This window comes from Raphanus sativus, chromosome 2 (assembly GCF_000801105.2).
Source record: "Raphanus sativus cultivar WK10039 chromosome 2, ASM80110v3, whole genome shotgun sequence".
In the NCBI taxonomy this organism is placed as follows: Eukaryota; Viridiplantae; Streptophyta; class Magnoliopsida; order Brassicales; family Brassicaceae; genus Raphanus; species Raphanus sativus.
The window spans coordinates 7,859,472-7,870,985 of NC_079512.1; the positions used below are offsets into that span (position 1 = coordinate 7,859,472).

The 11,514-nt window shown below is 36.7% G+C and overlaps 2 protein-coding genes across 2 annotated transcripts; both read left to right on the forward strand.

Annotated features, from left to right (window-relative positions):
* The first annotated feature begins 2,060 nt into the window (after positions 1-2,060).
* LOC108842007 (LEAF RUST 10 DISEASE-RESISTANCE LOCUS RECEPTOR-LIKE PROTEIN KINASE-like 2.4) lies at positions 2,061-4,707 on the forward strand. The gene is made up of 5 exons (XM_056996753.1): positions 2,061-2,922; positions 3,024-3,116; positions 3,224-3,262; positions 3,373-3,396; positions 3,473-4,707. Exons 1-5 carry the CDS (start codon positions 2,097-2,099, stop codon positions 4,588-4,590), a joined length of 2,100 nt encoding a protein of 699 aa, XP_056852733.1. The 5' UTR covers positions 2,061-2,096; the 3' UTR covers positions 4,591-4,707.
* Positions 4,708-10,089: 5,382 nt separating this feature from the next.
* Positions 10,090-11,304, forward strand: LOC130508500 (uncharacterized). Its single transcript, XM_057004042.1, has one exon. It carries the CDS (start codon positions 10,090-10,092, stop codon positions 11,302-11,304), a length of 1,215 nt encoding a protein of 404 aa, XP_056860022.1.
* The last annotated feature ends 210 nt before the right edge of the window (positions 11,305-11,514 follow it).

Sequence of the window (11,514 nt, forward strand, 5' to 3'; positions counted from 1 at the left end):
ATTTTGTTTTGTGAAAATAAAATTTTGAAACAAAAAATAAAACCAACCATTGGAAATGCTCTAATAATACCCAAAACTCTTCAAACGACCTTTCTAACTATCTAAATCCCAATAACTATCCATTTCAAAATCAGTCTTCTAACCCTAACCAAATTCACTATCCAAATTCAGAATGTTCCCCTGGTTAGAAAGATTTTTAAGTTTGCGAGTTGAGTTTATTGTACTAATTATGGTATGTGTGTTTTATGATTTGTGTTGTGTGCTTATTAATATATTGTATTATATTTTAAGTTTTCGTAGATTTTTAATAATAGTTCTCTATATTTCTCAACCCTAATAGTTCTGATTTCAAACGATCCTTCTAACTATCTAAATCCCAATAAGTATACATTTCAAAACCAGTCTCCTAACCCTAACCAAATTCACTATCCAAATTCAGAATGTTCCCCTTGTTAAAAAGATTTTTAAGTTTGCGAGTTGAGTTTATGGTGTGTTTTATGATTTGTGTTGTGTGCTTAATAATATATTGTATTATATTTTAAGTTTTCGTAGATTTTTAATAATAGTTCTCTATATTTCTTGTCTTTAATAATTGATTTTTAGTTAAAATTATAAAATAAAGCAAAAAATTATTTAATTATTTATTTAGTTGTTAAATATTGTAATATGTAATCATAAAAAAAATAAAACAAAATAAAATATTAAAATAAAAATAGTAGGATAAGATGTTAAATTTTACTAAACAAACCATTGTAGAGTATAAAAAGAAGTGGGTATTGAATTACTAAGTGGAAGAAAGAGAAAATGATGTGGAAGAAAAAGTAAATGATATGGAGGGTGTTGTGTTGAAACCATGTACATAGCCCTAGGTTGCATGGAAGCTTCGTCATATGTCCGCTTCCCACTTCGGAACCGTAATCAGAATCGGAAGCTCGTGGAAGTTCTCGGAATCTGCTTCCAATGCACTTCCAAAAACACCTCTTTAAAAACACGTTGGAAACTTACGATTCCGTTTTGGAATCACGCTTCCGTTTTTAACAAAATACAATATCATAAATAAATAAAAATATAAGAAATACTGTTTTGTTTTTATATAATATTGAAATAGAGAATATAAATATACAAATATTAAGACTAATATTATAAATTATCTTTATCGTTGAAGATTTATTAGAGATATATTTTATATATTTACATATGTTGTATTAATTATTTACGGAATATTAAAAATAATTAGCATAATAATATCTTATAAACTTAATTTATGTATATTTTCACGGTTTTAATGTGAAATCATTTAAAATTATTATAAATGAATAAAGAGAAATTCCTATAGATAGCCATTTTAGTTTATTTTCACAAAAATAGCCCTCAAGAAGAAAAAATTACCAAAAAGTTTTTATTAAAAGATAAAATATACATTTATACCCCTTGAGTTAATTAATCCAGACTTATGGTTTAGAGTTATGGGTGGGTTTTGGGGATAGAGTTTCAAATTTCAAAATATATATATATATATATATATAATTTTTCAAAATAAAAATAGACTATCTTGGTCATTTTATTTTTTTAGGGTTATTTTGTGATAAAAACTTAAAAATGGCTATTTGAGAGAATTTCTCATGAATAAATGTTTTTTTTAGTTTGAATCATCTAATTTTAGTCATATTTGTAATTTTTATATTTTAATATACATATATAAATATATGCTTCCAATACGTTTCCGCTTCCTAATTTTTTATAAAATCTCGCTTCTATGATTCCGGTTCTGCCTATCCACTTCCATTTCCATGTAACATAGATATATTCTAGTCATAGATATAGTCTACTCTGATCATTTATGATAAACCATAAACTCCGAGTTTTTAGGGTCCACTTAAGAAAGACTCCAAATCTCTTTGTACCCGTCACTATCCTTAGTGTTTGACTTTGCCAGTCTCATCACAGATCCTGTTTTAGTCAGCTTTAGTGGCTTTACCGGCAGGCGATAAGTCCTTCATTCTCACTATAGAATTAACTACATAATGTTCTTTTTTTTTTTGGATCAAAACTACATAATGTTCTAAACCACAAAAGAAATAAAAGATAATCACTGAATGATCTCTCTGTATCCGTCACTTTCGTTGCTTGACTTAGTTCTTCACCATCTCTACTTGCTTCTTATCCATCTCTCTCTTTTTGTTTCCTTTCAACCCAAGGGCTCACCGTTCACAGACAAACCAATCATGTACTATATCTCCATTTATCCTATGGTCTTATTCTTTCTCTTCTCCATATTCCACCATCTTCCTTGTGCTTCCAGTAAACTTGAATTATGTGAGACTCTGTTTGAATGTGGTAACATCACCGCCGGTTTCCCATTTTGGGGAGGGACACGTCACAGAAATTGCGGCCATCCGTTGCTGGAGCTTCTCTGCAACAAAAACAGCAGTACCTCTATTATCATCTCAGACCAAGAGTACTCAGTTATCCATCTAAATCAAACATCCAACACCATTAAACTTATCAGACCAGACTTTCTAGGGTCTTTTTGCTCCTCTGTATTCACCAACACAACCTTACCTCCCCAAATTTTTGAGCTTTTGCCAACCTACAAGAACATCACTGTATTTTACCATTGCGACCCTTTTCTTCCTTACCTTTCGAGTTATACGTGTCCTGAGATAGGTATTATCTCATTGTCTGAAAATCATAACGGTACATGCCGTAATGGTTTCACGGTCAACGTTCCGACAAGTTTTGTTGCAACAGAGAAAAAGTTGAATATGACCAATTTAGAAAGTGTTTTAAGCAAAGGGTTTGAGGTGAAGTTGAAGATTGATAAGAAAGCGTGTCAAAACTGTTTATCCGCTAATGGAAGCTGTGGCTTTGACCAAACGTTGCCATTAGGAGTTAAATGCAATCCACTCCATGTGCCAACCAGTAAGTTTCTAAATTAACAGTATGTTTGTATGAATCATTTTGTTTCTTTAGCAATAGAAATGTATTCCCACATCTTAACCAAGAATGTTTGATATGTATAGACTCAGGGGGTGCTTGTGGACATAATCAGACCTCAAATAGATTCGTCTGTTATCATAACCATACCTCTAGCTCTGGACCAAGGATGTTTGATGGTAAAATCTCTTGTTCAATATTTCAATTTTTTTTTCCACGAAACTATTGGTAGTTGTTTCTCAGTCCCGAACCAACCTTTTTCCTTGGTGCCAATACATTGATGCAGACTTGTCCTCTGGATCGGCAGTAGATTCTGTAGACCCTGGTAAGATCTCATGTTAAATTTTTTTTCCAATGTTCTTCCACAAAAACATTGGAAATTGTTTTTATCAATTTTCGAACTAACCTTTTTCATGTGCCAACGCAATGATGAAGCCGTGAGGTCTACAGTGGCAATAGGTACTTTACCTTTTCTTCTTACGAAGCATAACGTGTTCATAAAATTTTCTTAACAAAACAAATTTTCTGGTTACAGGTTGCGCAGCATGTGTTATATTTCTAGCCGCATTCATAACTGTGTGTCTCCATTGCCAACAAATATCAAATGATCCGGGTCAACAGAACCTCAAGACTATTCCACAACCAAATATCGAACCATTTAATCCACTGAAGAAGTATAGTTACGCACAAGTGGCACGGATCACAAAGTCGTTTGCAGAAGTGGTTGGGAAGGGCGGATTTGGCACTGTTTATAAAGGAACTCTTTGTGATGGCCGTATCGTTGCAGTGAAGGTATTGAAAGACTCAAAAGGCAATGGTGAAGACTTCCTCACTGAAGTTGCAACCATTAGCCAAACGTCTCATGTTAACATTGTTACACTGCTAGGATTCTGCTCCGAAGGTTCCAAGAGAGCAATTATTTATGAATTTTTGGGAAATGGGTCTCTCGATAAGTTCATCTCAAGCAAGACCACGGTGGATATGGATTGGCCCACACTTTATGAGATCGCTCTAGGCGTTGCCCGTGGTCTAGAGTACTTGCATCATGGCTGCAGAACAAGGATTGTACATTTTGACATTAAACCACAGAATATACTCTTAGATGAAAATCTTTGTCCCAAAGTTGCAGACTTTGGTCTTGCTAAGCTATGCGAGAGGAAAGAAAGCATCTTGTCACTACTAGACACAAGAGGAACGATAGGATACATTGCACCCGAGTTGTTTTCAAGAATGTATGGTAGAGTTTCCCATAAGTCAGATGTGTATAGCTACGGTATGCTGGTACTCGAGATGATAGGAGCAAGGAACAAAGAAAGAGCTGCTCAAAACTCTGCATCTAATGAGAGCTCAATGTATTTTCCTGAATGGATATATAAGGATGTAGAGAAGGAAGACATTAGAAGGCTTAGCATTGATGGAATCGTCTGTAAAGAAGAGGAGATGGTTAGAAAAATGACATTGGTGGGTTTGTGGTGTATTCAGTCTTCCCCAACAGATCGTCCACCGATGAACAGAGTTGTGGAAATGATGGAAGGAAGTGTGGATGCTCTTAAAGTGCCTCCCAGGCCTGGTTTGCAAATTCCAGTAGTGCCTCTTCAAGATTCTTCTACGTTCTCAGAGAACATTTCAGTTTATACAGAGGATGATCCATGAATGTCTCCTAAAAAAGGGAAACCTTTTTGAAACCATATATATTCATGAACTATATTTATATGCCTTCTGTCGTTCTTCTAAACGTGTTATTCAATGCTCATCTGGGATTTTTCTAAAGCTTTTATTTCTACTTTCCTTGTCACTAGAAAACCCTTGAAATTAAACGCATTTCACACATATCAACAAAATACTGATGTGCTTGTTTGTTGGCAAGTGATACAAGAAGTTTTTTTCAGATGTCTGCTCTGTTTTGGCTATTCTTAGAATCATAGGGAATGAACAAATAAACGATGATTAAAACCCCTGAATTTAGTCTGAGTCATTACTGAACTTTTATGGTTGTTGTTCAAAAATCTGCATTTCTTACTACACCCTTAGTTTATTTTGAATGTACACATTTCAACCAAATTCTTTGACAGGTCATTTTATTGGTTTTTCCAAGTGTCTATGTAGTTGAAAATCATTTTATTGGATTTTCAAGTGTCCTACTTAGTTGAAAATCATAGAATTGCTCTCAATAAGCTTTCTTAAGCATCCCGGAATTATTTAGGCTCTTTCTATGCTGATGAGGTAAGATGAATGTTATGATTGTTCCACGTGCAAAGACCGAGGGTATGCGTGCTTGTGAGGGTTTACCGGAACTCTTAGCAAATATAGTTAATAGTTAACCAAAATGTTAGATTGCAAAAAAAAATTTACCGTAACTCTTAGCAAATATAGTTAACTAATGTTAGATTGCAAAAAAATCCAAAAAACTTGATAAATACCTATTCTATTAAAACATAATCATTCGTAAAAAGAAAAATATAAATATGAAAACTAAATTTTCTAAAAAAAATTTAAAACAAAAAATATATCCATTTTTTGAAAGGCGGATCAGAATCTATATTTTAAAAAAAAAATCGTTATTACAGTACAAAAACATAACTTACTTCTTAGTCCAAGAAATTAATATTTATTCAACCAGATATTAATTTATTCAAATTTCAAATATTTATACATATATTAATATTTATCAATTAACAAAGCACATGATGATAAAATAGAGCTTAACGGATTTAAATGGACTTTTAATAGAAATATATATATATATAAGTTCATTTAGTTTAACGAGTTTTAAATAGGTTATTCAATTACAAATATTTATTAAATGTGATTTTATTTAGAGTTTGTAAAGATCATATTAACCCATTTACATATATAAATAGCATAATATATTAAAAAGTAAAATTTCTAAATATTTTCCAAAAAATTGTACGGTTTCCGATGCAGGTTAGGTTTGATATTGGTTTCGGATATAACACTTTATGAACCGTTCAATTATATATACCAGATCTAATAGAGTTTGAGACTCTGATTTTTGGATCGACCTTCTTCCCTGACAATGGTGCCCAAAGACCTTGTTGCTTCAGCAACGCCTTCATCTTGATTTGCCAGAGACTGAAACTGTTTCTTCCAGTAAACTTGTCAATCTTCAAGTTCATCCCTGACATCTTCTCACCAGATTCAACCTGAAGCTCTGATACCAGTCTGTTGTGACGGATGTGAGAAGATATAGATTAACAGATTAATGAATAAGAAGGATTGACACAGAGATTTAACGTGGTTAACCCTTAGGGTTTAGTCCACGGGCAAAGAGAGTACTTTATTGATGGAGGCTAGATTTCAGAGTACAATTTGTGCTACACAATAGGGTAAAACCCGAGATGTATAGTGACAGCAGCGAAACTTAAACGACAGTGTTTAGTATACGTTGAAAGTCTTTAATGAAACTTTTATATATACATCTAGGGTTTTACCCTATTGTGTAGCACAAATTGTACTCTGAAAATCTAGCCTCCATCAATAAAGTACTCTCTTTGCCCGTGGACTAAACCCTAAGGGTTAACCACGTTAAATCTCTGTGTCAATCCTTCTTATTCATTCATCTGTTAATCTACATCTTCTCACATCCGTCACAACAGACAAATTCTAGAATCATTCTACACAATAGGGTAACCCGAATCTAATATGGTATCAGAGCGGTTTGATTCTTAGGGATCAAAATTAAAGCGTATCTACGGGATCAAAATTCACAGAAGATATGTATCTTATATCATATTCTATTCTACTTTTCAGAGCTATTAAGTGAAGCTCCAGAGATGGATGACCACAATACTGCGGACGACTCCCACCCGAGAAGGGAAAACCTGCGGTGATGTTCCCACACTCGAACATAGTCTCACACCACGTTCCTTTTTAGTTGTAGCACAAGAAAGATGTTGGAATAAGGAAAAGAGGAGGAAAAGGACAAGACAAGAAGTGGGGAAAGAGTACATGATTCGAGATATCTATGAGCACTAGTGTGTCTTTCGGTTTGGTTTGTGTCGAGAAGAACAGAGGAAGTAAGCAAATAGAGGGCGAGCTAAGTATAAGAATTGTGTGGAAAGAGTGACAGAACACAGAGTGGGATAATAACAGAAGCGGAGACTTGGGGGAAAGACTTTTTATCATTTGTTTATTATGAGAACACTTCACGCATTTATAACTTGTTGTATCAATTTATCTTTTAAGCTCAGTAGTAAGTTATGTCCTAAAGTGTTGAAATTAACAGAGGAAGATCGGAACATATATTACTTTGACATATCTATCTTACTCTTTTGTTTGGTATGTCAAAATTACGGGTTTAAAAACTCAATAAAATATCTTACGCTTATTAGAAGTATAACCACTACTTCAGCATAAGTAGTTAAGGAAATGACGGTGATGCATAAGAAACTAACCAGTTGGTGGATGGTGTGGGCCGTATTTGCCATGCTCATACTCGTTCTTATCGATCTTCTTTTTTTTTTTGAATTATAAAGAGGTATCCTGACCCCACATAAATGGTCTGGACTAGTCACGTGTTGCCACATGTCGGTCTTCTGTCCTGGCTATACCAAAATATTAAATCTTATTGATCTTCACCTTAACCTCGAATCGTTTTTTAGAATACTTTCCAAATCGGCCAGGTCTTTCTTTTCTGTAACGAAACTTCTAGGAACGTTCGTGGTGAAACTGGCAAGGCAGAAATTTTGATTCTCAGGTTTGTCAGACACAAAGATCAAACCTATCCCCGGACATTTATATCCCAAAAGGGGGAGACCAAAATGGTTGCACGTATAGCCTAGAGTGACGCTCTTGTAGGTTGGGGAAAGCTTGAATATATTTGGAGGCAAGGTTGTGTTGGTAAAACTAGAGGAGCAAAGAGAACCGTATGGTCTGTTCTGGCAACTCTAAGAGTGTTAGATGGTTGATTTATTTGTAGAAAACAGAACTCTTGATCTGAAATGTACAAAGAAGTGATGTCTTTGTTGCAGTGAAGCTCCAGCGATGGATGACCGCAAAGTTTGTCACGATTCCGCCCCAGAAGGGGAAACCGGCGGTGATGTTCCCACACCGAAACAGGGTCTCACACCTTTCAAGTTCTTGTTTACTTGAAGCACAAGCATGGTGATATAAGAAGCAGATGAAGAACAGGACCATAGAAGAAGCGGAAAGATAATTCATGATTTTTCTTGATCTGTAAAGTGTTTCTTTTGGGTTTGGTTTGTGTTCAGGAGAGCAGAGGACGTGAATAAGAGACAACAGAAAGAAATGAGTTGGAAATGATGAAGAGCCTAAGGACCAAGTCAAAGTGCGGATAGTGACATCAGCGAAACTTAAACGACAGTGTTTAGTATACGTTGAAAGTCTTTAATGAAACTTTCTTATATATACATCTAGGGTTTTACCCTATTGTGTAGCACAAATTGTACTCTGAAAATCTAGCCTCCATCAATAAAGTACTCTCTTTGCCCGTGGACTAAACCCTAAGGGTTAACCACGTTAAATCTCTGTGTCAATCCTTCTTATTCATTAATCTGTTAATCTATATCTTCTCACATCCGTCACAACAGACTGGTATCAGAGCTTCAGGTTGAATCTGGTGAGAAGATGTCAGGGATGAACTTGAAGATTGACAAGTTTACTGGAAGAAACAGTTTCAGTCTCTGGCAAATCAAGATGAAGGCGTTGCTGAAGCAACAAGGTCTTTGGGCACCGTTGTCAGGGAAGAAGGTTGAATCTGTTACAGATGAGATGGAGACTATTGAAGAAAAGGCGTTTTCAACTATTTTGTTGTGTCTGGCAGATGAGATCATCATCGAAGTTTCTGGTGTTGATGCTGCAGCTGGTTTGTGGTCGAAGTTAGAGAGTCTATATATGACAAAGTCTCTGACTAAGAAGTTACTTCTGAAACAACGTCTCTTCGCTTTGAGGATGCAGGAAGGTACACAGTTTCAGGATCACCTTGACAGTCTAAATTCCATTACGTTGGATCTGAGGAATATTGATGTTAAGGTGGAGGATGAGGATGCGGCGCTGATTTTGTTGGTTTCACTACCAAACTCCTATGAGAACTTTGTTCAGTCATTCATAGGGAGTAAGGATACAGTGAGTTTGGAGGAAGTCAGGTCGGCACTTCACAGTAGGGAATTGCGTCACGAGGCATCTGGTTCTAGTACAGACGATCAAGCTTCTGAGTTGTTTGTAGGTGGTGGAAAGAACTATGGGAAAGACAGGAGGTCGAAAGATAAAAGATCATTCTCAAAGGATCCTAAACGAACTGATATTTGCAATTATTGCAATGAAAAAGGACATTGGAAATCTGATTGTCCTAAGAAGAAACAAGCTGATTCCGCTGCTGTAGCAGAGATTGAAGCTAAGTCTGATGACGATATTGCTCTAGTTGCTCATGGAAATACACATTCTAGGGATGTGTGGGTTCTAGACACAGGAGCATCTTATCATATGTGTCCAAGGAGAGAATGGTTCTCAGAGTATGAGGCAGTGACTGATGGCAAGATCAAGATGGCAAATGACTTTGCTTGCGATGTTGCAGGAATCGGTTCTATAAAGCTCAAGGCACATGGTGGTAAAGTTTGCACATTAACCAGAGTTAGACATGTTCCAGCTATGTCCAAGAACTTGATCTCGGTTAGCCTTTTGGATAGCAGAGGTTTCAAGTATTCAGGTGGAGATGGGGTTCTGAGTGTCTACAGGGGTTCAGATGTGATTCTGCGAGGTTTCATTCATGGTACTCTGTATTTGTTGGAAGGTTCTACAGTTTCAGAAAATGGTCTGGAATTCTGTTCATCAGAGTTCAGTCAGTTTTGTAAGGATGCAAGAGCTACTAAGCATCTTACAATCAGGGATACACCAAAGAAGAATGGTGTAGCAAAGAGAATTAACCAAACTTTGTATTAGAGAGTGAGGTGCATGCTTTCAAATAATGGTTCGGAGAAGATGTTATGGGCTACAGAGGGTTTTGACAAGCAGGTGGAGCTGCAGGAAGTGCAGTCGGATCAACAATGTCGGTCGACGACAAATTATTTGTGTCTATCAATTTCAGATGATCAGGGTCGATCGACGACAGATCAACAGTGTCGATCAACGTCGGATGGTCAGTGTCGATCGACGTCAGACAAACAGTATCGATCGATGTCCGACAGCACGAGATCAATCAATCTGCAAGAAGAGATCGAGCGATCGTTGATTGATGAGGAGCAAAAGTCTTCTTATTCTGGAAATCAACATGTTGGGTCTGAAAAACGCAGTATTGCTAAAGACAGACCAAGGAGAGTTGAAGTCAGGCCACCAGCGAGATATCGATTTGAAGATATGGTGGGTTATGCACTACAGGTTGCAGAGGAAGTGGATACTTACGAGCCATCCACTTACAGAGAAGCTATTTCGAGTTATGCGTCTGAGAGATGGTTTGCTGCAATGGAATCTTACGAGAAGAATCACACATGGGATCTGGTTACACTATTACTTGGGAGAAAGGTTGTGACTTGCAAATGGTATAAGAGGTTGGATAGCTATAGGGTCAGTTTGGGCTACGACATGAGTCCTTATGACTGTTGTATTTACATGAGCAAGGTGGAGGATGTTTCGCATATCTATCTGGTGTTGTATGTAGATATCAAGATGATAGTTGTCAAGAAAATGTGTGATGTTCAGAAGTTGAAAGAGCTACTGAATTCTGAATGTAAGACTTTCTGGTACCTCAAGGGTACATCTGAGATTGGTTTTGTCTATAGAGACAAGACAAAGGGAAATCGATCGACACCAGCACTTATGCATCGATCGATACAACAGTTTCAGAGACGCAAGATGATTGGCCAAAAGAGGTCAATCTGGTACCTTAAAGGTACATCTGATGTTGATCTTGTCTATGAAGACAAGGATCTGAGCCTGGTTATAGGCTATTCTGATTGGTATTATGCAGGAGATGTGGACAGTAGGAGATCTATGATTGGTTATGTATTTACTCTAGGTGGTTCTGTTGTGAGCTGGAAGGCGACGTTGCAGTCGACGGTGACTTTGTCTACTACTGAGGCAGAGTACATGGCATTGACAGAAGCTGTTAAGGAGGCGATATGGTTGAGAGGACTGGTCAGTGATCTTGGTCTTCATCATGATCAGGCTATTGTGTTCTGTGATAGCTTGAGTGCTATCTGTTTAGCCAAGGATCAGGTTCATCATGAGAGAACCAAACATATTGATGTAAGATACCATTTTCTGAGAGAAGAAAAGAGGATTGAAGTGAAGAAGGTAGGAACAGCTGATAATCCTGCAGATATGTTCAATAAGGCGGTTCCTCACAGCAAGTTTAAGCATTGTCTTGATTTGCTGAACATCTCAAGCTGTTAATCTGGCCCTGATGGGCATCTAGCCCTAAGGGGCATCTGGCTCTGAGGAGCATCTGAGTCCGACGGGACATCTGACGTCTGAGTTCGACGGAACATATGAGGCAAAGAGGGAGTCTGGTACATCTGTATTCTAAACACAGAGAAGTGCATTCTGGTACATCTGATTATGGAGGATTCAAGTCAAGGTGGAGATTTGTTAAAATATGCCTTG

What these genes read in the sequence shown, in the direction of transcription:
- LOC108842007 (XM_056996753.1), top strand. Translation starts at nt 2,097, where the DNA reads ATGATCTCTCTGTATCCGTCACTTTCGTTGCTTGACTTAGTTCTTCAC. An exon ending in TCCACTCCATGTGCCAACCA is followed by an intron (nt 2,923 to 3,023) that starts GTAAGTTTCTAA and finishes TGATATGTATAG; the next exon opens with ACTCAGGGGGTGCTTGTGGA. An exon ending in GAGGTCTACAGTGGCAATAG is followed by an intron (nt 3,397 to 3,472) that starts GTACTTTACCTT and finishes TTCTGGTTACAG; the next exon opens with GTTGCGCAGCATGTGTTATA.
- LOC130508500 (XM_057004042.1), top strand. Translation starts at nt 10,090, where the DNA reads ATGTCCGACAGCACGAGATCAATCAATCTGCAAGAAGAGATCGAGCGA.